The sequence below is a fragment of the Selaginella moellendorffii genome, unplaced genomic scaffold (assembly GCF_000143415.4).
Source record: "Selaginella moellendorffii unplaced genomic scaffold, v1.0 SELMOscaffold_22, whole genome shotgun sequence".
Lineage (NCBI taxonomy): Eukaryota > Viridiplantae > Streptophyta > Lycopodiopsida > Selaginellales > Selaginellaceae > Selaginella > Selaginella moellendorffii.
The window spans coordinates 630,388-653,254 of NW_003314283.1; the positions used below are offsets into that span (position 1 = coordinate 630,388).

At 43.4% G+C, this 22,867-nt stretch overlaps 2 protein-coding genes and 1 pseudogene across 2 annotated transcripts; 2 read left to right on the forward strand and 1 right to left on the reverse strand.

Moving 5' to 3' along the window:
• Positions 1 to 3,270: 3,270 nt before the first annotated feature.
• On the reverse strand, positions 3,271 to 4,669 carry LOC9642592 (annotated as a pseudogene).
• LOC9642593 lies at positions 4,641 to 5,198 on the forward strand. Its single transcript, XM_002973481.2, has 2 exons — positions 4,641 to 4,738; positions 4,805 to 5,198. The coding sequence occupies exons 1-2, from the start codon at positions 4,682 to 4,684 to the stop codon at positions 5,108 to 5,110; spliced, it is 363 nt and encodes a 120-aa protein (XP_002973527.1). The 5' UTR covers positions 4,641 to 4,681; the 3' UTR covers positions 5,111 to 5,198.
• Positions 5,199 to 5,923: 725 nt separating this feature from the next.
• LOC9642156 (cyanovirin-N homolog) lies at positions 5,924 to 6,395 on the forward strand. The gene is made up of 2 exons (XM_002973482.2): positions 5,924 to 5,989; positions 6,043 to 6,395. The coding sequence occupies exons 1-2, from the start codon at positions 5,933 to 5,935 to the stop codon at positions 6,343 to 6,345; spliced, it is 360 nt and encodes a 119-aa protein (XP_002973528.1). The 5' UTR covers positions 5,924 to 5,932; the 3' UTR covers positions 6,346 to 6,395.
• Positions 6,396 to 22,867: the final 16,472 nt, after the last annotated feature.

A 22,867-nucleotide genomic window follows, 5' to 3' on the forward strand; every position in this document is an offset into this window, starting at 1 on the left:
AAATCGTCTCCAGCGGCATTTAGGTTCCTTGTCATGGAGAAATGTATGGAAAGTGCGGGCGCGCAGCGGACGTCTTGGGAGTCTTTTACAAGATGGAAGATCGAGATGTTTTCTTGTGGAACATTCGGATCGCAAAAAGGTATATTGTTAAGTAGCACCTGATGTACTCACGTTGAACTTGTCATAATGACCAAGGAGTGCTAAGTCCATCGGGCTCCCTGGTACAAAGCGCCGGGTCTGGTGGATCTCATTGTAGCTTGTATACGCCACGATTCTCGTGTAGTTCGGGAGCACGTGACGAGCTCGGGAACACAGCATATGCGTGTTTGCAATCTCCACATCTGACTGGAAGCTCAAACTGTTGACACGGATTCAAGAAGTTGCCGTTCTCCTGCACCTTCGATCCATGCCAAACTCTCGAATGTCGCTCGCTGTCCAACTCCCACAGGCATTCCAAGTCCTCGAGCTCTCGTAGCGATTTTGACAAGACCATCTTGAGTTGCTCGAGCAACCTAAGATAATCGAATGTCTTCATGCTGTCCTTCAAAGCATGGTGGAGCTTTGCCAGAGGGAGAAATTGGCACTGCGCGTAGTGTTAGAGGAGCTGATCCGCGAGAACCAAGGCCACCATCGCCTTGGACACCATTGGAACAGCTGCAAGAAATCGATCGATGGGCATTCACGAGAGGAGAAAGGATTCCTGGATGTTACCTCGAGGAACGACGCAGGGATCATGACGACCACGAGCTCTTCTTGCCGGTCTCTCGTTACAGTCTCTTGGAATTTCTGTAAGAAGCAATCAAGCAAGCAAAATCAATGCCAGCGCAGTGAGAATTGATGAACTTTGTAAAGTTTGTAGACGTCGGCTTGCATGCTATTCTCATCACTATCGTCTCTTCGTCCCTGCATGAATTGTTCATAAGTTGAGGAAACAAAAACAGAAAGGAGATCCTGTCTAGAAACCCATGAGATTCACACTCCTGGCGAGGTAAAGCCTTCATACTTCTTGTGTGTGTAGATAGAAAGGTCTCAAACTTTGTAAGCTTTGCAAAGGGAGATTGGTTCCATCTTGTGTTAGATGTTAGCTAGAGCCAATCCTGCAGAATACCTCACATTAAGTTCCAGCGTCTCATTTTCTTTCTTCCGTTAACGAAAACTTACTCTTTCACGTTGATCCGTGTTTGGAACTAGAACAGCAATAGGAGTTCCCAGTGTCATTCCTATGAGAAAGAGATTGATAAACTTACAGAAGAAAAGAAACAAAGGAAAAGCAAGAAGCTACATTACCTTGTGCCACGCCAGAGAGAAATTTGCAAGTGTCTGTTTCCTTCCTTGGAGTTGTGATCCGACTTTGGCCCGGCCTCCTGTTCGTTGAGAAATGAAGAGAATAAGCAACATACAATGAAGACACAAAGAACATAGTACTTCATAACAAACAACGAAAGAACATACAAAGAACACGCAAAGAGTAACGCGAAGAGCTCCTTGCACCAAATTAATCCTCAAAAGCATTGAAAGAAGTGGAAGATGAACTTTAAATGCTCTCATCCGCGACTTTGCAACCGTGGTACCTCCCTCAGAGCTCATCGGGAACCGCGGAATTACACCTTGGTAGACTGTGAATGCCGCAACCGGGCATTTGCCACGGAGACAAGGAGGCCATACAAGCGCTGAGTGAATGAAGAACGATTCGAATTAAAGGGAAAGTGGAGTGAATGAATGAGATGACTAGAAACCTTCTTGCACTCGTCGTTCTCATGAGCTTGGATAAAAAAAAGCTGTGTTCTTCGAGTCAAAACAGGATTAAGAATGAAATAGATATTTGCTAACTTACTAAACAGCTGTTACTAAACACACAAACCCCAACACCCCACACGTTTTGATACAGTAAGCTGAGCCGTTTATAAAGCAGCTTACCTCCAAGTTCTCTAAATCACTACTCCTCCAAGTTCTTTTTCAACTTGTTTTTATACCACTTGAGCACCTGGCCCAAAAATACTTTTGCTTCCAGGATAGCACTCTCAAGCTCACTGGTACTTCTGCCATTCTCCTCTTCCAAAAACCGTTCAATCTCACTTGTTAGCTGCAACTTGAGAGTGTAGTCTGCTACTGATAACTTGATCATCTCTGGTGGCTTCAGAGCAAGCATTTCTTGAGGCTTCATTGTGTCACTGTAATTTGAATCATACTTGTAGAGAGCCATAGCATTAACACCTCCAACACACAGACCTTTGATCTTACTAAGATAATGCTGAAAACCATGCCTGCTTCCCTCAATCCCTGTCTGTTTCTCAAATGCAACAAGTGCTGCATCCAAGAGAACATTTACCTTGTCAAAATTTTCTCCCTGCCTCTCAACGTGATGTAAAAATCCTGAAAATGAAATGAAGTCCTGTTGGAGTTTCTTCATGACTTGCTTAGTTCCTTGCAACTCTTTCCTGCTAACCACGAACTTCTCCCCTTTGACTTCGAGTTTTGCAGACAGTGCATCAACCACAACTTCTTGAAGCTTCCAATCCATGGTCTTCATAACCACATCCAAAACACCTGCTGCACCCTGGCATCTCGCAATCCCCCTAGAAGAAAAGACAAGGGGCTCCATAGCTGATATTCTCGCCTCCATGCGCGCAATCTGCTGTGTGAACAATGCAAACCTTGCCTCCGCCCTTGCATCTTGACCCACACAAGCACCTATGTGAGAAAACTCTTCAGGAGAAGTAGCTTCATGCCGGCTACGTTTTCTCGCTTTTTCTTCGTTGTCCCAGTGACTGCGCTTCCCAAGTTGCTCACCCTTCTGCAACTCACCTAGATGCACCATGCATCGGAAGTCATCCCTAATGATCCGGTTGGTGTAGCCCCTGTGCTGTGCTGCCGCCGGTGATCGCTCCTCCTGTAAAGGGCCTTAATGATCCGGTACTCACTCAGCTTGTGTAGTTTGTCGCCGATGATCGCTCGCGCTCCTGTAAAGGGCACCATAAAAGCAAAACCTTAAACTGATTGTCTTAATGATACCATTTTATACTTGATCTTTTAAAGGTTATTGAGCTTTTAAAGGCTAAAACGGTTTTTAGCGTAGAAAACTCCCGGCCAAAAAAAAAGCTTTTGTCTTATTCTGGCAAAAATGTTATATTTAAATTAAAAAAAAAGAAACAGAATTTATAATTATTCATTTAGAAGCAATATCTGATAGATGTCGAGACTTAGTTTGTGTTCAAAATAATGCATAAACTTCTGAGATATATAACACTAACAAAATTACTTTTGGACGTGCTAGTTCTCTGTAAGAATCGCGGCTCGCAACTTCATGAGCAAGCGGCCCAGCTGGTTTTGTCCCGTGCCATCTTTGCCAGACCCCCAAAAGTAGTCCTGCGGGGACGACTCGATCAGCACACAACCAGCTGTTGACAGCAGCAAACTTCGCAGCTGCGGGTAGGACGAAAACTTTGCAACCAGTGCTTCTTCCATCACGTCCATCTTGGAGTTTTCCCAGTCTGGCCTCACCTGCAAGAAGTTTTTGTTTTATAACCGAGAGAACAAAGCTTACCAGGTCAGGACGTTCGCGAGCTAAGCGTCTTCCAATTCTAGCTGCTTCTTCTGGGCTTTCAGCATTTCTGATATTTTCTATAGCTTGCATTGCCAGTTCGTCCTTGACTCCACTAAACTTTTGTGCCTATGTGAAAGAAAGAAACCCGATAAAAAAATTGCTAGCGAACGTCGAAGGAAAACCTGGTAGTAGTGCTCGACGCTTTTCCACGTCTCGCTAGAGCCAGGTAGCTTAATTGAGTGTGCTGTGAAGTTCGTAAAGGCACCGTATGGATCCCACGACTTGTAGAAGTAGATCACAGTGGAGCTTGAGAAAATTCCAGCGTCTGCAATCGAGGGATCGTCCGCATAGGCAGAAGCAGGTGATTTCATGCGCGGAATCAGCTTAAGGTAGCCCGAAACCAACATGTCTGGGCCACGGAGTAAGGGGAAAAGAAAACGTTTTGATAAGAGCTTACTTGTTCGAAAGTCACGTCGAGCAGATTTAAAGCTTGTGTCATGTCCACCATTCCCAACTCACCAACAGGCGTTGGGGCAGTCACTCCAATGATTTTTGGAGCAACAAACGCAATAACCTGCTCAAAAACAAGAGAACATGAAACAAAGAAACAAAAACGAAAGAAGCAAGATAGAAAAAAAATGCGGTTCACCTTGTGAATGATACCAGCAGCTAGTGCCGGAGCTGACAAAGCTCCTCCACATTCCCATAAAACCATGAGGAATCCACGCTCGTAACAGTAGTCCATGACAGCTTTCGGTGTGAGAAAATCGAATTCCACCACCTCCACACCCCTCGTGACAAGCTCCCTCTGGAACTCTCTCCGAGCACCCCTTTGCGTCATAACAATCGTATGAGCATTTGAAACGTCCCACAAGTGGAGCTCCAAAGGCAAGTTTAGAGTTCTCGACATGACCACGCGAACTGGTAAGTGTCCGAGCTTTGACCGTTTCGCTACAGACGACAAATTCAAACAATGCTAACGCAAATGCCGTGTAAAAGTTCTTGGATATGTTCCAACACACCACGTCGCACGACTATATAAACCCCACAAACTCGATCATGCAATTACAATCATTCAATCCATCTATCTATCATCTAAAGCTATTCTTCAGTGCTGTCTTCCATAAGTTCTTGATCATGGCATCCACTTGCGATATCCTCATTGTCTTCAGCATGCTCATCGTGGTTAGCCAGGTAAATTATTTCTTGAAAACAAAGAATGGAATAAGAATTGTAGAGGTTTCTGGTGAAATTTTGCAGGCCAGTTGCCATTTCTCTTCGTCTTGCACCGAGATTCGCTTCTACGGCAACATCATGTCCGCGAATTGTAGGACGGATGCTGGCAAAGTGGTGAGGAGCTCCATCGATGTGAACGAGTGTGTGGGAGTCGACTATTCGGGCAAGCTCGATTGCTCCTCCAACTTTGTTCCCAGATGCCACAACGTTGCATTCAATGGGATCACAATGGCTGCCACCTGCAAAGATGGCTATGGACATGAGGTCTTCTCCAACCGGGCCCTGGACGAATGCATTGGCAACGATGACGGTCACCTCATTTGTTGCTAGAAACAGCCATCTCCTCATAAGAAATTGGATTCCATCAGTCTGGAGCAAAGATAAATCATTTGATTGCTTAAGAAGTTTGGATCCATTACATAAAGTTTGTGTGGTTTGGAAATAAAATCATTTTGTAAACGTATTTCCTTATAAAAATGTCACATTGCTGTACTCATAGAAGTGTCGAGAAGAATTGGATTCTATCAGTCCGGGCATACATTTTATCATTGCTAGCAGATGTTTGGATCCAATACGTGGAAATAGAATACTTTTTGAGAGCACACAAGATCATGCAAACTCCACTTTTGCTTGTCAATTCACTTTGCCAACAAAGACCATCCTCTTGGCTAGAGCGTGCATCATGTCAAACATAGTTTCTTGGGTCAACAATAACCCACAAGTTCAATGAAGTGTCCATAGTCATTTTGTTTTTGTCTTTCAGAAAATGCTTAGTCGCAAAACTCAAGAATGATGATAGCTAGCACCAAATGCCGTGTCAGTCTTTGGGATAGGCTCCAACTCATGGCATGACACGGATCCAGACTATATAAGCCCAGGGAAGCTCTAGAATGATCATTCAAGCCTTCTTCTTCAGTATATAGCACTCTTAAGAGCTCGCTCTTCATATATCACTTTGATTTCTTTTACTGTTGAGGTATACGCTCTCTATGACATGATCTTAGGTGGCAGGAGTGCCACTTCATTGATCCAGGTGTAGGCTAGAGGTGAGTCTCTTCATCATGTATATATAGTTATGATATATACGACTATACTGGGAGTCATCCACCATCGTAGCTTCCGCTCTTCTTCTCTTCATTTACCTGTACTACCATGGCATCCATCCGCGAGATCATCGTCGTCCTGTGCATGCTCATCGTCACAATCCAGGTAATCTTTGAGAGTTTGATATCGATTGATAGTTTGGCCATGGGTTCCTTCAGGCTTGCCAGTTCTCTTCGTCTTGCACGGGGATTAGCTTCGATGGCCACACCATGCACGCGAAATGTAGAACTCCGTATGGGAAGCATGTCAAGAGCTCCATCGATGTGAGCCAGTGCGTGGGAGTCGACTACACGGGCAAGCTCGATTGTTCCTCCAACTTTGCTGCCAAATGCGGTGATGTTGAGTTCAATGGGATCACCATCGGTGCTCGTTGTGCCACTGCCAAGGGCTACAAGCGCTTCTCCAACCGTGTGCTGGACGATTGCATTGGCAATGTCGATGGCAAACTCACTTGCTGCTAAAAAGTTGGATGAGCATTTGAATAAACTACGCTGGTTTTATTAAACTAAAACTTTGTGAATCGTTTGATCAATATCTGGGCCTTCGCTTCTGTGCTTTCTTCTAGCTATGGCGTCCACAGCTTTTTCCGAAGGCCTCGAAACCTGGAAAAAGGAGATAAACGAGAAGAAACTGGCTTGAAAGGAGCTTTAGCTCTCGTGCCAACGAATTTTCAACAAACGAGAGATTTTTTCGAAGTTTGCAATGGAAGGATTCTTTCTGGGCTATAGTTTCTTCTTTTCTCAGAAACGAATTACAAGTCTTAAAAGGTGCTCATTCAAGCCTTTCAGTTTTTTTCCTCCAACGACAGTTGCAGCACGGCCTTCTGGACTTCAACATATTGCAAGTAAGTTACAAGCTTTCCTCCACTACTGTGAGAGAGGAAGTATATTGATAAAATTCACCAGCCATGTGGTATATTGACTATTGCTTTGCGGGCCATGAAACTTCATTGAAAAGAAAATAAAAAAGCATACTACCACTCCTTTTTATGGTTAAAATAGGTGTAGGGTTTTGTCAGATAAATTTTGGGTACATGCATGAAGTTCAAAATAAAGTAGATTTATCAATAGCAATAACACTTAAATTGTTGCAATTGATTATATCCAAGAAGTAAAGTGGGTTGGAAGTAAGGTTAGGAGTTTGTAAATTGCTTCCTATACATCTATTAGATCAGAAATTTAAAGTGATTTTTGTGAAGTGATCTTAAGAGAATAGAGATTTATTGACTTTGAAGATGGAGAAGTTGTAAATATCACATTCTCTCAAGAAAATAAGTGGGTAATAAATGGCAATAGGTTTTAATTAGGGATTTTAGTGTGGCAATTATTCAAGTTGAGTTACAATAAAACTTCAAGTTAAACAATAAAATAATGATAATGTGATAAAATTCAAGTTGTTTATATGTAAGCTTCTAAATTTAGACTTTCTGATAGGTTACTAAATATCCCAAAACTCTTAACTAATTAAAAAAAGGGTGTATTTTTATTATGGGCCTTTTCCTTTTATATTTGAACTTTTACGAATTAAGTTTTGCCAGATGTCAATCTCAATATATAACGTGATTCACTAAGCCAACTAATAAAGTCAATTCCCAAAAAGTTCTCTAATATTAAATATAAACTCCTGAATTTAGACTTTCAAGAAGGTCATCTAACCTAATACTATTTAAATCCAAGGATGTTTAACCTCAATTATCTTAACACTCTTAACCAATTAAAAAAAAGGGTGCACTTTTGTTCATAAACTCTCTCCCTCTATATTTAAATATTTATAAATTGTCTTTCAAGTCATTCTCTTTAATTACTTCCAAAATCATTAACTAAGATAACATACCATTCTACCAAGTTAAATTGAAATTTCACTAGTACAAAAGAAAGTAAAATTCTCCAATATGGATCACAAATCACAAATCAGTAGATCATAAATTAATGAATCAACTAAAACTTGCTTGCTGGATTAAGGTGATAAAAAAAAAGTAAAAGCATTTGTCCTAAACTTTGGTAGTAAAAATATACCACAACCAGTAAATGATAAATATATTTCTATAAGTTGCCTAGTGTATGCTGGGTGGTTTACAAAGAGGTTCAATATAAAACCTTTTTATAGATAGTGTTAATTGTAAAAACAGAAGGATCTTGAGGAAGGAGGTGGCCTTGGCGTGTGGTGTTTTGAACTTTAATTCCAAGTTCATGTGGTGATGTGCATCTTGATAAAGCCACATAAAGTTGCCCATGAGTGAAAATTGGGTGGGGCAAGTAAATTCCAACTCGGTCAAATGTCTGTCCTTGGCATTTAGAGATTGTTAAGCAGTAACCTAAACAAATTGGAAATTGTCGTCTGGACATTTTGAATGGAATTTCTGTATTTGATGGTATTAATGTGATACGTGGGATAAAAACTCTTGTCCCTTTAAATTGCCCCATCACAATTTCACAATTTAAAACATTTGGTAGTGCATTTTTCAGGATGAGACGTGTGCCATTGCATAGTCTTACTGATGGAAACATATTTTTTAGAAGGATAAGAATAGCACCTTGTTTGAGAGAGAGTTTATGTGGTGGGAGACTAGAAGGTGTGATAGAATTTAGGAATTCTGTTAGAAAATTTTCGGGATGTTCAGTGTCAACAAAATTAATGCTTTTGTAGATGCATGTATCATCTTATAATCTAGAGACAATAGTGTTGTTGATTGCAAATGTATCATCGTTAAGTGGGGTAAGTATGACTCGATTGGCTACAATATAAGGGTTTGAAATATCAAGTACTGAAGGGTAAACAAAATCAATAATTGATGAATAAATTAGTTGTGTATGAGGTAATAAAATGGAGTTAGAAGGTAAAGATGGTAAATTTTCAAAATTTTCACCATTTCCAACTTTGAGAAGCCATTCAGACCATGATTTATCACTTTCAGCAAGCCGCATATTTGTTTTCAAAGATAACTTTCTAAATAATCTCCATAATTTATTTATTCTTACAGAACTTGAAACAATTTGTGCCTTATGTCCATGTGAAATGACTGGAAGTGTCTGTCTAAAGTCCCTGCTAGTAACAACAATTATGCCACCAAAAGGTAATGATGTATTTTTTAGGTCTCGCAACACTCGATCAACAGTAGTGAATGCATGAATGTGAACCATATTTATTTCATCCCATAACAATACGTTAGTAATTATGATTCTTATACCTACTTCACTATTAGCAGTTATACCGGAAGTTGATGTTTCATTTATTGGAATAGGAAGTTTAAAAGTAATATATGAAGTTCGGCCATTATAAAGTAAAGTACTTGCAATTCCTGTCCAAACCATGCTAACAACATTTATTTTTTTCAGTTGTAAAATATTTATAAGAGTGTTAAGAAGAAATGTTTTACCAATACCACCAAGGCCGTCAATGAAAATGTATCGATTATGCTCAGTTGGGTGATCAATAACATTAAGAATATCATTAAAAATATTTAACTGTTCTTGATTAAATCGAGGAATATTTTGTTCAACATTTTGATATATTTGTGTTGAGTTGACAATATTTTCATCATCAAAATTTTCAGAAGGCAAAGGTAGATGATAGTTTTGATTAGTTTTGCCATGCATTTTCATTTTAATATTTATATAATGTAAAGCATGTTCATAATGAAAAATTGGATTTGTTTGCGTGAAATCCTCAGAGTGGAAATCTTTAAATTTATCCCATAAGAAGTAAGGATCTTTTGGAGTGCAAAAAATACAAAGTAATACAAATAATTGTCTTAATTGTGGTGGCATTCTAAAAAAGCAAGCATCTTTTAAACATTTTTCCCATTTGGTATTATCAGCTATAAGCCCCATTGCATCTGCAACTTGTTGAAATGTGTCATAATAAATATTGTTAGGTATCTTGAGATCTTTGAAAGATATAGCACTTTTTTTATGAAATAAAATAAGATGTAAATGATATAGTTCAACATTAGATGGCAATATAGAATATAATCGAGGAATGACATTTCTTGTATGTCAAATTTGCCAATTATGAGTATGAGGGTTAAATGTATAGTATAAAAGGGATTTCAGGATATGTATATTGTCTAGCATTTGGGTCATTTATATTTAATTCAAACCATTTTGTCAACATCGTACCATTTTGAGTAGCTCTTTGAAGTGTTATTTGTTCAAAACCTTCTATAAAATAGACATTTTGAAAATTTGGAAGATGGATAGGAAGACGGATTATAAGGGTCGAATGACCATGCATTTTAAATTTAAAAAGTCTCCATATTGCCTTTGGAGCATATACATAATGTGTATTTAAAAATGTTAAGATTTCATCCCAATTTAAAATATTATCAGGTTGTTGGGTTGCTTAATGGATTTCAATTGTAGCACAATCATAACCTTTATAAACATATTGAAATAAATACTTTATACTTTTTATAGTAGCACAAATTTCAATATTAATATGAGCATTATATTTTTTACAAAGGTATTTATTATAAGGCACTACCCAACGATTATCAATGTAACACCCATTTTTTAGAAATGTACGGCCATTATCAGGTCTATAATAATCTGGATATCCATCAACACTAAAAGTAGTTTCATAATTAAACTTTTTTGGATAACCTTTTGAGCAAGTACCATTTTCCATACAAAGACTATTAGGGTAAAGAGGCCCACATGGACCATGTATGGGATTTAATTATTTTAAAAATTTCAAGTTCATTTTGAGGATTAAACAATTGTGCCATTATGTATTGATTAATAGCATCACGGTCTTTAATCTTGTTTTTATGAGATAAAATCTCTAGAAAGTGACAATGTGGAAGGCCTCTCTTTTGAAATTCAATTACATATATAAAAGCAATACAATTTCCAAAAATATGTTTTTTAGTAATATCATTCAAAAAAATTTTAAGCTTGATATGAAATACTCTAGAAACCAAGTCTGGACAATCCTCAAGGATTTCATTTGGATGTAAGTTTTTTGAAATTTCTGGCCATTTGGGATTGCATGTAAAAGTAATGAAAAGATCTGGCTTTGAAAAATGAGTAATTATAGCTATTGCATCTTGATAATTTTGTTGCATTGCTCTAGGGCCACCCCCAAAACTTGAAGGTAAAATAACAATCTTGCCTGGATTTATATTTTCATTAGTAGCACGGTTTGCAACATAATCCATAAGACCAGTATACATTTTAACTCGCAATTGTTTCTGATGAGTCCGATATTAATTCAAATTATTGCTTTCAACTTTTACATAAGCATCGACAATATATTGTTGTGTGAGTTTTCCTGCATATAAAATTTGATCAAAACCAAAATGTATTGTGTCTCTTATAGATAAACGGTATGCATAATATTGGAGTAATGTAATTCGACGCCCAGAATTAAAAATATTTTTGTGCCAACCTCTGTCACCAAAAGGAAATATTAATGGGTAAACCATTGGATCACAATTATAATCAAGTGTTGAGATACATTTAGAATTGCTTACAGTTGGATATATACAAATTTCACGATTATGTGGCGGTTCTCCATCATCACTAACAAACACAATAGCAACATCATTTGTCTGTGGAGCATTATAGCGTCGTGGATTAGTTCCTTCAATTTTTAATAACATATAAACACCATGTATAGGATAACCTGAAAGTGTAGCAGAACGAATTTCTTCTTGTTCCATTTCATACATCATTTTGAAAGCTTGAGCATATGGGTTAACACGATGAAGGAAAGCATCAAGATGTTTAAGTAAGTTTGTCTCACAGCTTGAATTAAAAGGGTTTTGCTTTCTTATATCTGCAGCTTCTAGAGTATCAAGCATATAAAGTTGTCTATAAGTTCAATATTGACCTTTAGAAGGATGTGCTGAAACAATATTATGGTATATTTGACCATGGATTTTAAAGCAATAGGGACCATGACCTTTTATAGTATCAATATTAGAAGACATAGATGCAAAAGCAAAAACACTATTGTAGTGTCTAATATTTGTTTTAAAATTAGAGTTCTTATTTTGCTTGTAAAGTGAAAGTAAATCAAATGGTAAAGATGAAATTGGAGGTAATATAACTTGGTTATTCTGGAAACACATTGAAGAGTTTTCATCTTTAAAATGCAATGCATTACAAAAAGTACAAACAAATGTTATTCAAATTTATTATTTTAAAGTCATTATAAATACTATGGCTTGCTAATGTGGTATTCATGGGTGCGAGTGGTGGATTTAATATTGTTTGATATATGTAATTGTTATAATGACATGCATGTAAGGTTCCAGATGCTTCTGAGTGTCCAACTGATTGCTGTATATAATCATTATCATGATTAATATTTTGGTGTATAGAATCATTATCATGATTATTTTGAACAGCTATAGTATGTGTATCATGATCAATCATAGTTTCAAAGGCATCTAAATCTCCATTAAATTGTTTACTATGTCGTATGGTTCTCAAAAGATGGCGGAGGCGAGGCATTTTCAGTCACTTTGATTATAGCTTTGATTATATGTACAAGTTGGATATATATAAATTTCACAACTATGTAATGATCTGAAAGGAAAATATTAGACTTTTGCGAAGCACACTCAAGAACAACAAAATAACTCCAATGTTGTGTTTACCAATCTCTGGCAGCTCTCCAAGATTTCCAATGTATAGTCTGGACTTTGGATGGGGGAAACTAGCTGCTGTTCGACATGCTACGAAGCTGTGGAACGGCTTCTGCTTCTACGACCTGTCACCGAGAGATGTGAAAGCTATTGAAGTCACGGTGTTCCTTCCTCCTGAAACAATGGCAAAGTTCAGTGAGAAAGTCAAAACGAATTAATCCTGTGTACCACCTTACATGTTAATATCCAGAGTCCATCTTCTCATCTACTTGTGTGACATGACTTGACTCCAATCAATCTGTGCGTGCTGTTTAGAATATAATATCCCCGAGCCTCTAGGAGTCCCTGTGCTGCTTTGCTTGTCACTGCGAGTTCAGGCTTGGATCTTCAACGGGGTGAAGATGAAAATGGACGACTTTCAAGTGAAAATCACCGAGGTACATCTTCTCTCGCCTGCAAATCCCACAGAGAGGTGTCAACTCCCCTTCACAACATTCGCTCTAATGCAAAAGAGGGACTCCATGCCATACCTTCAAAGAGTAGCGTTCTATGAATCCACTGGTAAAGATGCAGATCTCCAAGGAGAAGGATTTCCAAAACTTCAGGAGCAGTGTTAGCTGGTGCAGTGTAGCGCACGTGGTTTTGACCCTTTATCCTATGGTGATTTACCATAGGATAACACCACGAAGCGGAACCTAAACCCTCTTTGTGCCACGTGACAGATGCCACGTGTCATATGCCACGTGTCCATAAGAACCCGAGGTTCAGGGCCTTGGGCCACTGAACAAAGGAACAGTGCCAAACTCCCAAGCATGGAGCCAAGGAGTGACGGAACCGAACCACGGAGCAACTCCCAAGCATAAAGCCCAAGGAGCGAAGGGACAGGAGCCCAGAGCGACTTGGAACAGTCCTAGAGTAACCAGCATCCCAATGCCAGGACTAGCATGCAAAACGGAGCCAAACGGAGTCTGGCGCTATTTCGGCATACCGGTGGCCTAACGCGAGGACATGGGTACTCCACCAACTAGCATGGAATGGAGCTTGGGCTTAGACCCAAGCCAAACGCAGAACAAGGACAGGCATGCAAGCGGGAGCTAAACTATGCCTCAGGTTGGTCGGCCATGCCCGACCTACCCACTATCCCTACTATACATTTGGAACCCCCCACAGCCCCCCCCCCCTTGAGGAACACACGCTTTGGGCTTTCACCCCAAGCCTCCCTTAGTATCAGGAGTTAGTCTCTGGGACAAGCTCGAAACTTACTAAATATGGAATGTCCTTAAATTGCGAATTTGGACACGGGACGAACACCATTGTGTTCAGGACAATCTCTACATTCCGTAGATATACCAAATAAGCAAATCTAGACACTTTCCATAAATAGCATTTGGGACCGAAATGAGACTAACATAAAGGGCATGATAGCGAGGGTGTTTGGCAGACACGGTAAGCTATCATGTAGCGATATTGAGGGACCAATCTCAATACGCGAGGGTTCTTGTCAAGCCAGTGCAAGACAGAGCAAAAGAGAACTAAAAAGCCAGGCTGTAGCGCATGTGATCATGGGATGAGATTTGGATATACTGTCACCGTGGATCCTTGGAACCTTGGGGGATAAATAGGGATAAAATAGCCACTAAGGGCTCTCTTATCAAGCAATTGCCCCTTTTCCAGTTGGCTTAAGGGGAGAGAGATAAGGTGCACTACAGTTGGTATCGGAGCAAATGGCACAGGTTCGATTCCCATTGTATATTTATTAAAAATATAATATACCCTTGAGCAAGGTATATTCCTACCCCTAAATTTGAAATCGTACATATTGAGCATCTATGCGTACGTCCTTCCTCTTGTGTGGTGTATCCACGGACGAAGGTATCCACCGTGGGACTGCAGTACAGGTGGATGACTAGTTGCCTCACATGGAATAGCTGGTCTACACAATGGAAGGATTGGTAGATTGAGTGTGGAAATGGAGGACATAATAAATAGTCAATGAGGACATTGACATCTCTAAAGGGGGGGTGAGTGTAGCGCATGTGATCATGAGATGAGATTTGGATATACTGTCACCGTGGATCCTTGGAACCTTAGGGGATACCGTGGATCCTTGGAACCTTAGGGGATAAATGGGGATAAAATAGCCACTAAGGGCTCTCTCATCAAGCAATTGCCCCTTTTCCAGTTGGCTTAAGGGGAGAGAGATAAGGTGCGCTACACAGGCCAAGTATGCTTGGCTGAATAGACACTTAGGAATTCCGTCCTTGTGCTCATCCGGCCAAGTACAGATGCAAAGTCCAATTTACTAACACTTGAACAAGAGGGGCTGATAAAAGGAACCAGCAATAAAGCTCTATTTCGTTAAAGTGGGAATTGTCATTATCCCACTTATAAAATAAGGTTTCCAAACCTTTATATAGTATATAAATATAACAAAATTCAACTGCATTGAGGCACATGCCATTTTATTTTAAACAAGGAAATGTCTACTCAATCACTTCTCCTCCCCCTGCCACTGCTTCACCTCTCTCTTCTCCTTGTCATCGTCGTCCAATTTCTTTCCATCCTTTTAATATTGGCTCAGTTGCTCCGAGTCTAGGTGGAGCCCAAGTCCCCATTCAATCTTTACTTTCCCCTTATTAATAAAACAACTTCGTAGACTTCCAATAACATGCTGTAACACTTCTAGTATAATGCAAATCCTCTCAAAGAATTGTCTTTTAATATTAATACAATGGCATGGAACCCCATGCCATAATAAGTTACATTTTTAAATAAATACATGCCATCTCAGACTGTTATTTTTTGCCTCCAACGCCTATACAATAATCTTGGAATTTCATCACTCTCCACACTATCAGGATTTAAACCCAATAGTAATGCCATCTCTTCTCTAATACGTCCACGCTCATGTTCAGTGGTCGAAGAACCCATCCGGTTGAGCAGATTATGGAGATGCGGATAGTGCTTGGCTAGAAAATATACATGCCATAAATGATGACTGGTGTCTGTCCGATCAAATGGCTTCTGATATACCGTTCCATCTGCCATTTGGTTGATTTCTGCAGCCACCTCCTGGACTGGCCAGTTCTCTATCACCATCGCTCCAAGCCGTTCTGCAAGGTCCCCCAGAACATACGATTTCTTCTCCCTAGTTTCCATACTGCAAGAGATGGGGTGCACTGTATATGTGTGCGTATTCGCTACAGTTTTAATCGGCGAGTCATCGATGATGAGGATTTCACTTGACCTAGCAGTCCGGTTCATCACTACAGCCTCTGGCTTGACGAAGATGGGCTTGCTACCCCTCACATGGACCATAGTCAAGCAATCCTCCTGCGTTAGGAGAAAGTCAAATGGTAATATTACTCGCGTCTGATCGTGCATCATCTGTAGCAACGTTAATGCATTGTGGCGCATCATGGATGTCCAAACTCCCAATTGCAAATTGAACCCGGCCCTTTGTTTTAAGTGTCGCATGGTCATTATTAGATCCCGCAGTTTCTCCCGTGTGATTAATGTGAATCTGTCTCTTTTGACCAACTTGCGACCGCAGGCTTTGGAGGGTGCAGTGACATTCGAGGACGAGCCACGCTCATGGGAGAAAAGGACACCGTTCAGATAAAAAATGATACAGTACCTTCGCCGTGACTCTGAAATGAAATGCGTCAGCATAAAAAATGGTACAAGTCAATTTTACCATCTACAATATTAGCGAATGGTGCTCCCGATGGTCGTTCAGAGGGTTTTGGTCGAGGAAACGTGAAGGGCGGAAATACTCTCCTCTACAATGTGGGGTGTGGCGTGTGGGCACATGCCATTTCAGCTGTAGACTCTGGTACAACTGGCTCAACAGTGGCATGGGGTGGTTCCGATGGCGTGTGATCACACGCCATTTCAGCTGGTGCCTCCGTTGGCAAAGTGGACATGACCGAACAGGAAGCAGGGGCGGTGTAGGGAGGTTCCAACGGCGCGTAGTCAGACGATTGGGCATACGTTGAGTCCGTTGGAAATGAGGATACGACTGTCAGGAATCCCCCAATTCTTGCCACATTCCTGACTCTTGCCGGATTCCTGACCTGCAGACCACATTCCTGATTCTCGAGACACTTCCCTATTCCTGACTCTCGAGACACTTCCATATTCCTGACTCTCGAGACACTTCCCTATTCCTGACTCTCGAGACACTTCCCGATTCCTGAGTCTTGAGCCATATTCCTGATGATGATGTGGCGCCTCCTCGACCTCAGCTATATTTACGCCGTCCTCAATCCAAGAGTGGTGGAGCTTCATCAACCTATAGTATATATAGGTTAGCCTTGTTCCATTTCTCCACAATCTGAATCAACACTAGTCTAAGGCTTGTTCTTTGTTTTCACTAGCTTTTTCTCTTTGTCTTTAGCATTTTCCAGTCTTGATCTTGTTGGGGGTCTTGATAGTTTGATTCAGATTGTGGTTTTTTTGCTTTTCTTTTAGCTCGTTTTGATTATTTGATTGCCTTTGTCTTTTTCCCCTTTCTTTTCTCTTGCCAATGGAGTCTCCAAGCCATCTTGATTTCTTTGCTGAAGTCCTTGCAAAAATCCAGTATGAGAATACCGAGCTGAAGGCGACCCTTCTTCGCATGCAGCAGGAGCTTGCTTCACTTTCGGCTCAAGGATCCAGCAAAGTTCCTGAACCGAAGGTGAGTTTCCCGGCGAAATTTTCAGGCAAGCGTTCAGAGCTTCGTGGATTTTTGAACCAAATGGAGCTGATCTTTGCACTTCAACATCGGCGGTACCCCACTCCCGAGTCTCAAATCGGCGCGATTGGGACGTTGCTCGAGGGTGCAGCTTTGTCATGGTTTTCTCCTCTTCTGGAGAAGAGCATGAAAGGGGTCTGTAAGGAACCAACTCGCCGAGGTGTCGTAGGCTAAGGGAACCCCGAAAGCATGACCAAAATGACAAAGAGTTCATCGGATGGGACCAAGTCAAAGATCGAGTCCAAGACCGACTCTAGGACCGAGTTCGAGATAGAGTCCGGAATCGAGTCCAAGACCGACTCGGGGACCGAGTTCGAGTCCGAGTTCGAGACCGAGTTCGAGACGGAGTCCGAGATCCGAAATCGGGTCCGAGACCGAGTCCGAAGTCGAGTCCGAGGTCGGGCCCGAGATCGGGTCCGAGATCGAGTCCGCGATCGAGTCCGAGACCGAATCCGAAGTCGGATCTGAAATCGGATCCGAGATCGAGCCAGAGACTAAGTCCAAATACTAATACGGGTCAAGGGGTGAAAGCCCAAAGCGTGCGTCCCCCAGGGGGGGGGGGCTGCAGGGGGTTCCAAAAGTATAGTAGGGATAGTGAGGTCCAGGAACCAGTTTTGAAGGGACTCTCCAGTTGGGCTTCCAAACCGACTTGAGGTTGGGACTGGGACTAAGGGGCCTTGGGTGGGAGTGAGCATGGACTTGGCTGGTGCCGGAGGGGCCATCCAAGGAAGTGCTCAAGAGCAGCTCCCACTCCCGAAAGGGAAACCGATTGCGGTGCTCCCGGCTCATGTGGAGTGGTGCCCCACTTGAGTACCATGCGGCTCATTGGTCCTCGCCCTTCCTAGGGGCTTGGGCCTTCCTTCGGGATGGAAGTGGGGGGCGAGAGGTACCCATGCCGGGCCGTTAGGCCACGGTGTTTCGCCCCGGCGTCCCGAAGCAAGTGTTGCACTCAAGACTTGGGATTTAGAGGGTCCCATGATCAAGTCTTGTGGTACCAAGGGATGTTAGGAACCTGGAAGCTTGGTGTGCTTGGCTGCTTGTGCTTGCGGGGAGTGTAGCCGAACCTTAAGTCCAGTCTAACCCGGGGAGGGGGATTGGGAGTGATTTGGGAATCCGTGGAAGGATGGCTAACACTCCGTTGCTCGTGCAGTGAGTAGCTGAAACCAAGTAGGAGCTGGTACCATAGGCGAGAACCTTGGCAAGGGAACTTAGCAAAAGCCAAGGCAGTGTTGGACGGATAGACGAGGTAAGCTGGCAAATTGGAAAGGAAAAATTTGTGGCTTACAATTTGGTATCGGAGCCTTTATCTCAGTTCTAGCGAAGGATAGAGGCGGATTGCTGGGAGATGGCAAGGGCAGGGCGTAAGCGAACCCAGGCGGAGACGGAACCTCCGCCGGAGCTGGAGCCTCCGGTCGAACAAGAGGCTATGGATGAGGAATCCTTGCATGAGGAGGACTCTAGTGAGGAAACTTCCAAACAGGAGTCCGGTGGCGAGGTTCGGTCGTCCAAGGCTCGATTGGACGTGCTAGAAGGACAGTTGGCACAAACCAATGCCCTGCTGGAAACTCTCGTACGCAAGCTAAAGCGTGACGAGAGGCGGAAGAAAAAGAAAAAGACTGCGGATGCTGGCAGCGCAGAAGGTGCGGATCTTTCGGCCGGGACTGAGGCAAAACCAGACAAGGTCGAACAGACCGAAGTGGAATCAGTCCCTCAGGCAGTTCCCAAGTACAAACCAAAACCCCCACCGGTGTTCAAGGGAGTGAACGACTATAAGGTTGTGGAGGATTGGTTTTACGATATGGAGGACTACTTCCGAGCGTTGCGGTTACCGAGCTCGGAGAAGGTCCCATGTGCAAAACCATACTTGGCAGATAATGCCAAGTCTTGGTGGAGAACAACGGAGGCCAACGAAGGACCGGTGGCCACCTGGGACATGATGAAGGCGAGGATCCGCGCGACATACGTTCCTCCGAATGCCACTCTGCATCTGAGAGATGAGTTGAGTAGGCTGAAGCAGACTGGAACCATCCAGGAATATGTGAATGGGTTCATGGCAAAGAGGATACTTGTCACGGACATGGGGGATATGGATGCGTTCCATGCCTTTATATCAGGTTTGCAAACCTGGGCTCGCGGTGAGGTGATGCGCTGGAACCCGACCAACTACAAGGAAGCGTTGGATGCGGCCATCAAGGTGCATTTCAACGATAACCTGCGAAAGGGGAACACGACGGGGTCGGGATCCACGTTTCACAAAGGGGCCAAACCGAGGGGAACATATAGCAAGGGGAAATTCAAGAAGAGTTTCTCTAAGAATGAGTCCTCGGGGTTCCGGAAAGGCAAAGCCGGTGGCCAGCGAGCGAGTACGTGGGGAAGTCAAGCGAAAAAAGACAAACCCACGGATAAGAAGGTCAAGTCGTATAGCAGCGTGGGCAACAACGTATGCTACAACTGCGGCGAAGCGGGACACTTCTCGAGGGAATGTCCCTACCCGAAGAAGGCCAGAGCCAATATGGCCATCAAGTCGGGTGAAGTCCAAACTGAGGTATGTGATCCAGTCCCCAACTCAAAGTTACTCATTACACGAGCAACTTTGGTAGAGAGTCGTTCGCGACATCTACTAGCCCTCCGAGGGAAGCTCGGAGGTAGCTTTGTTAAGATCCTTATTGACACGGGTGCTTCGGATAATTTTGTGGCTGCAGACATAGTCCGGCAAGCCGGACTAACGGTGCAGCGGCTAGGCGAACCAAGGACTATAGAGTTTGTTCAAGGTAGCCAAAGCACCGATGAGGTACTTCGACAAGCGAGAGTCGAAGTGGGGACATGGAAAGTGGACATGGATTTCACCGTCTTGGACATGGCGGGATTTGACGTGATCTTCGGAATGGATTGGTTTAATCGGTTCGTGGTAGCCCTACATGGACAAGGTAGGAACCTTGTGGTATTGGCGAATGCCCAAGGAAGAAGATCTAGGGTGGAGGCCCAGGATCTAAAGGTAGGGCAAAGCAAGGCCAAAGAGTCATGCTTAAACCTGGTGTCCACGAGAGGACAACTCACTAAAGGAACTAAGGCAGCCTTTTTGTGCTTACTCTCGGTGAAGAGTGACAAAAAGACAAGAACGGAAGAAGTACCTTTAGTGATCCAGCAGGTGCTGGACCAATTCCAGGATACGATGCCGGAGGAGCTACCGGCGGGGTTGCCCCCCGCACGACCGATAGAACATAAGATTGAGCTGGTCGAGGGTGCTGAGGCGGTGGTTCGTCCACCCTATCGATTGAACGAAAAAGAACTCAAGGAGCTCAAGAGCCAACTAGAGGAGTTGGTGGACAAAGGGTATGTTAGGTTGAGCAAGTCGCCGTATGGGGCGCCGGTGCTATTTGTGAAAAAGAAAGATGGATCTATGCGCATGTGCATAGACTACCGGTTGCTCAACAAGTATACCAAGAAGAACAAGTACCCTTTGCCAAGGATCGAGGACCTGTTCGATAGGTTGGGAAAGGCAAAATACTTCTCGAGGATTGACCTAAGGTCAGGATACTACCAGATCAGGGTAGCTGAGGAAGATGTCGAGAAGACAACCTGTCGAACGAGGTATGGGAGCTTTGAGTTTTTGGTGATGCCCTTTGGGCTGTGCAATGCGCCGGCAACGTTTTCGGCGTTGATGAACCACATCTTTGTACCCTATCTGGATCGCTTCGTGGTCGTCTATATTGACGACATCCTGATCTATAGCGAGACGCTAGAGGAGCATGCCGAACACTTGGCGAAGGTGTTTGAGAAACTAAGGGAACACAAACTGTATGCTAAAGAGAGCAAATGTGACTTTGCTCAACAAGAGGTAAAGTTTCTCGGGCATGTGGTGGGCCAGGACGGGCTCAAGGTGGACCCGGAGAAGGTCCAAGCGATCCAGGAATGGGAACGACCATCGAATGTACATGAGTTGAGGGCGTTCCTGGGGCTATGCAACTACTATCGAAAGTTTATCAGACACTATTCGAGAGTAGCCCTGCCCTTAACGGACCAAACAGGAAAAGGGAAGATGGTATGGACAGCGGAATGCGAGGCAGCATTCGTCCACCTCAAAGGGAAGTTGAGGAAGGCTCCGGTGTTGGCCTTACCAGACTTTGGTAAAGACTTTGAGGTAGACACGGATGCTTCGGACTTTGCGTTGGGCGCAGTTTTGAAGCAAGACAACCATCCAGTAGCGTTCTTCTCGAAGAAGCTGGACAAGGCTCAACGGAAGTGGCCTGCCCACGAGAAGGAATTGTTTGCGGTGGTCAAGGCGCTCAAGGAGTGGCGACACTACCTTGGGAGACACTTCAAGGTTTACACGGACAATGTGGCAACGAAACACTTCTTGTCACAGCCCGACCTAAGGGGAAAACAAGGTCGGTGGGCCAATGCTTTGGCCGAGTTTGATTGCGAGATCCTGTACAAGCCTGGGAAGAGCAACATCGTGGCAGATGCGCTCAGTCGAAAAGCGAGCTTGAAGTTGGCGATATCTAGCGCGACAGCAACCTTTTGGGACGATGTGCGGACCGCATACGAGAGTGATGGTCTAGCACAAGAAGTGTTGCTGAGGAATCTGGAGGCGCGGGAAGCTCACCAGAGAGGTGAGCTGCCAACGGAAGAGAAAACGGGCTATGCGGAACGCAACGGACTCATATATTACAAGCAAACGAGGGTGTATGTTCCAGAAGGGGAACTAAGGAAGGTAGCCTTGGAAGAGTGTCATGACGGACCTCTCGCGGGACACGGCGGAGTGCCCAAGACGATGGGCTTACTCAAAAGGAAGTATCACTGGCCAGATATGGCTAAGGACGTCCAAGACTATGTAAAGACATGTCCAACATGTCAGCAGGTCAAAGCCGTGACGAAGGCTAGTGGGGGCTTGTTGCAAAGCATCCCCATCCCAGATCGTCCGTGGAAATGTCTCACGATGGACTTCATCACGGGACTAACCCCAAGCGAGGGGTTCGATGCGATATTCGTGGTGGTGGACCGATTTTCAAAGATGGCACATTTCATACCCACCACAACGGATGTGGATGCGGAAGGTGTGGCGAAGCTGTTCTTCGAACAAGTGGTTCGAGTGCGGGGAAGGCCGGAAGAGATTATCTCAGATCGAGATAAGATCTTCACCAGTAGGTTCTGGAGGACACTCCTAGAACAGTATCGCACCAAGTTGAAATTCAGCACGGCCTATCACCCACAGACAGGTAATGGGTATTGAGTCAAGATTGATGGCACTAACACTTCTTGACAGACGGACAAACGGAAAGGGTGAATAGGCAGCTGGAGGATTATTTGCGATGCTATGTCTCGGGAGACCAGACTGACTGGGTAAGTCATTTGGGACTTGCGGAAATGTGTTATAACAACTCACCACATTCGAGCATCGGGGTGAGTCCATGGGAAGTCATCAATGGGCGAGCTATTGAAGGTCCTGTGGAACTCGGCGTGGCCGAGTATCATGGAGAGTTACCCGCAGTGGAGGCATTCACGGCGGAAAGACTCAACATTTGGAATCTAGTGAGGGATTCCTTGGAACGGGCTCAACAAAGGCAAACTAAGTACGCGAACCAAAAGCGTCGAGATGTGGAGTTCCAAGCTGGGGAGAAGGTGTGGCTGAACACCAAGAACCTCAGGCTACCAA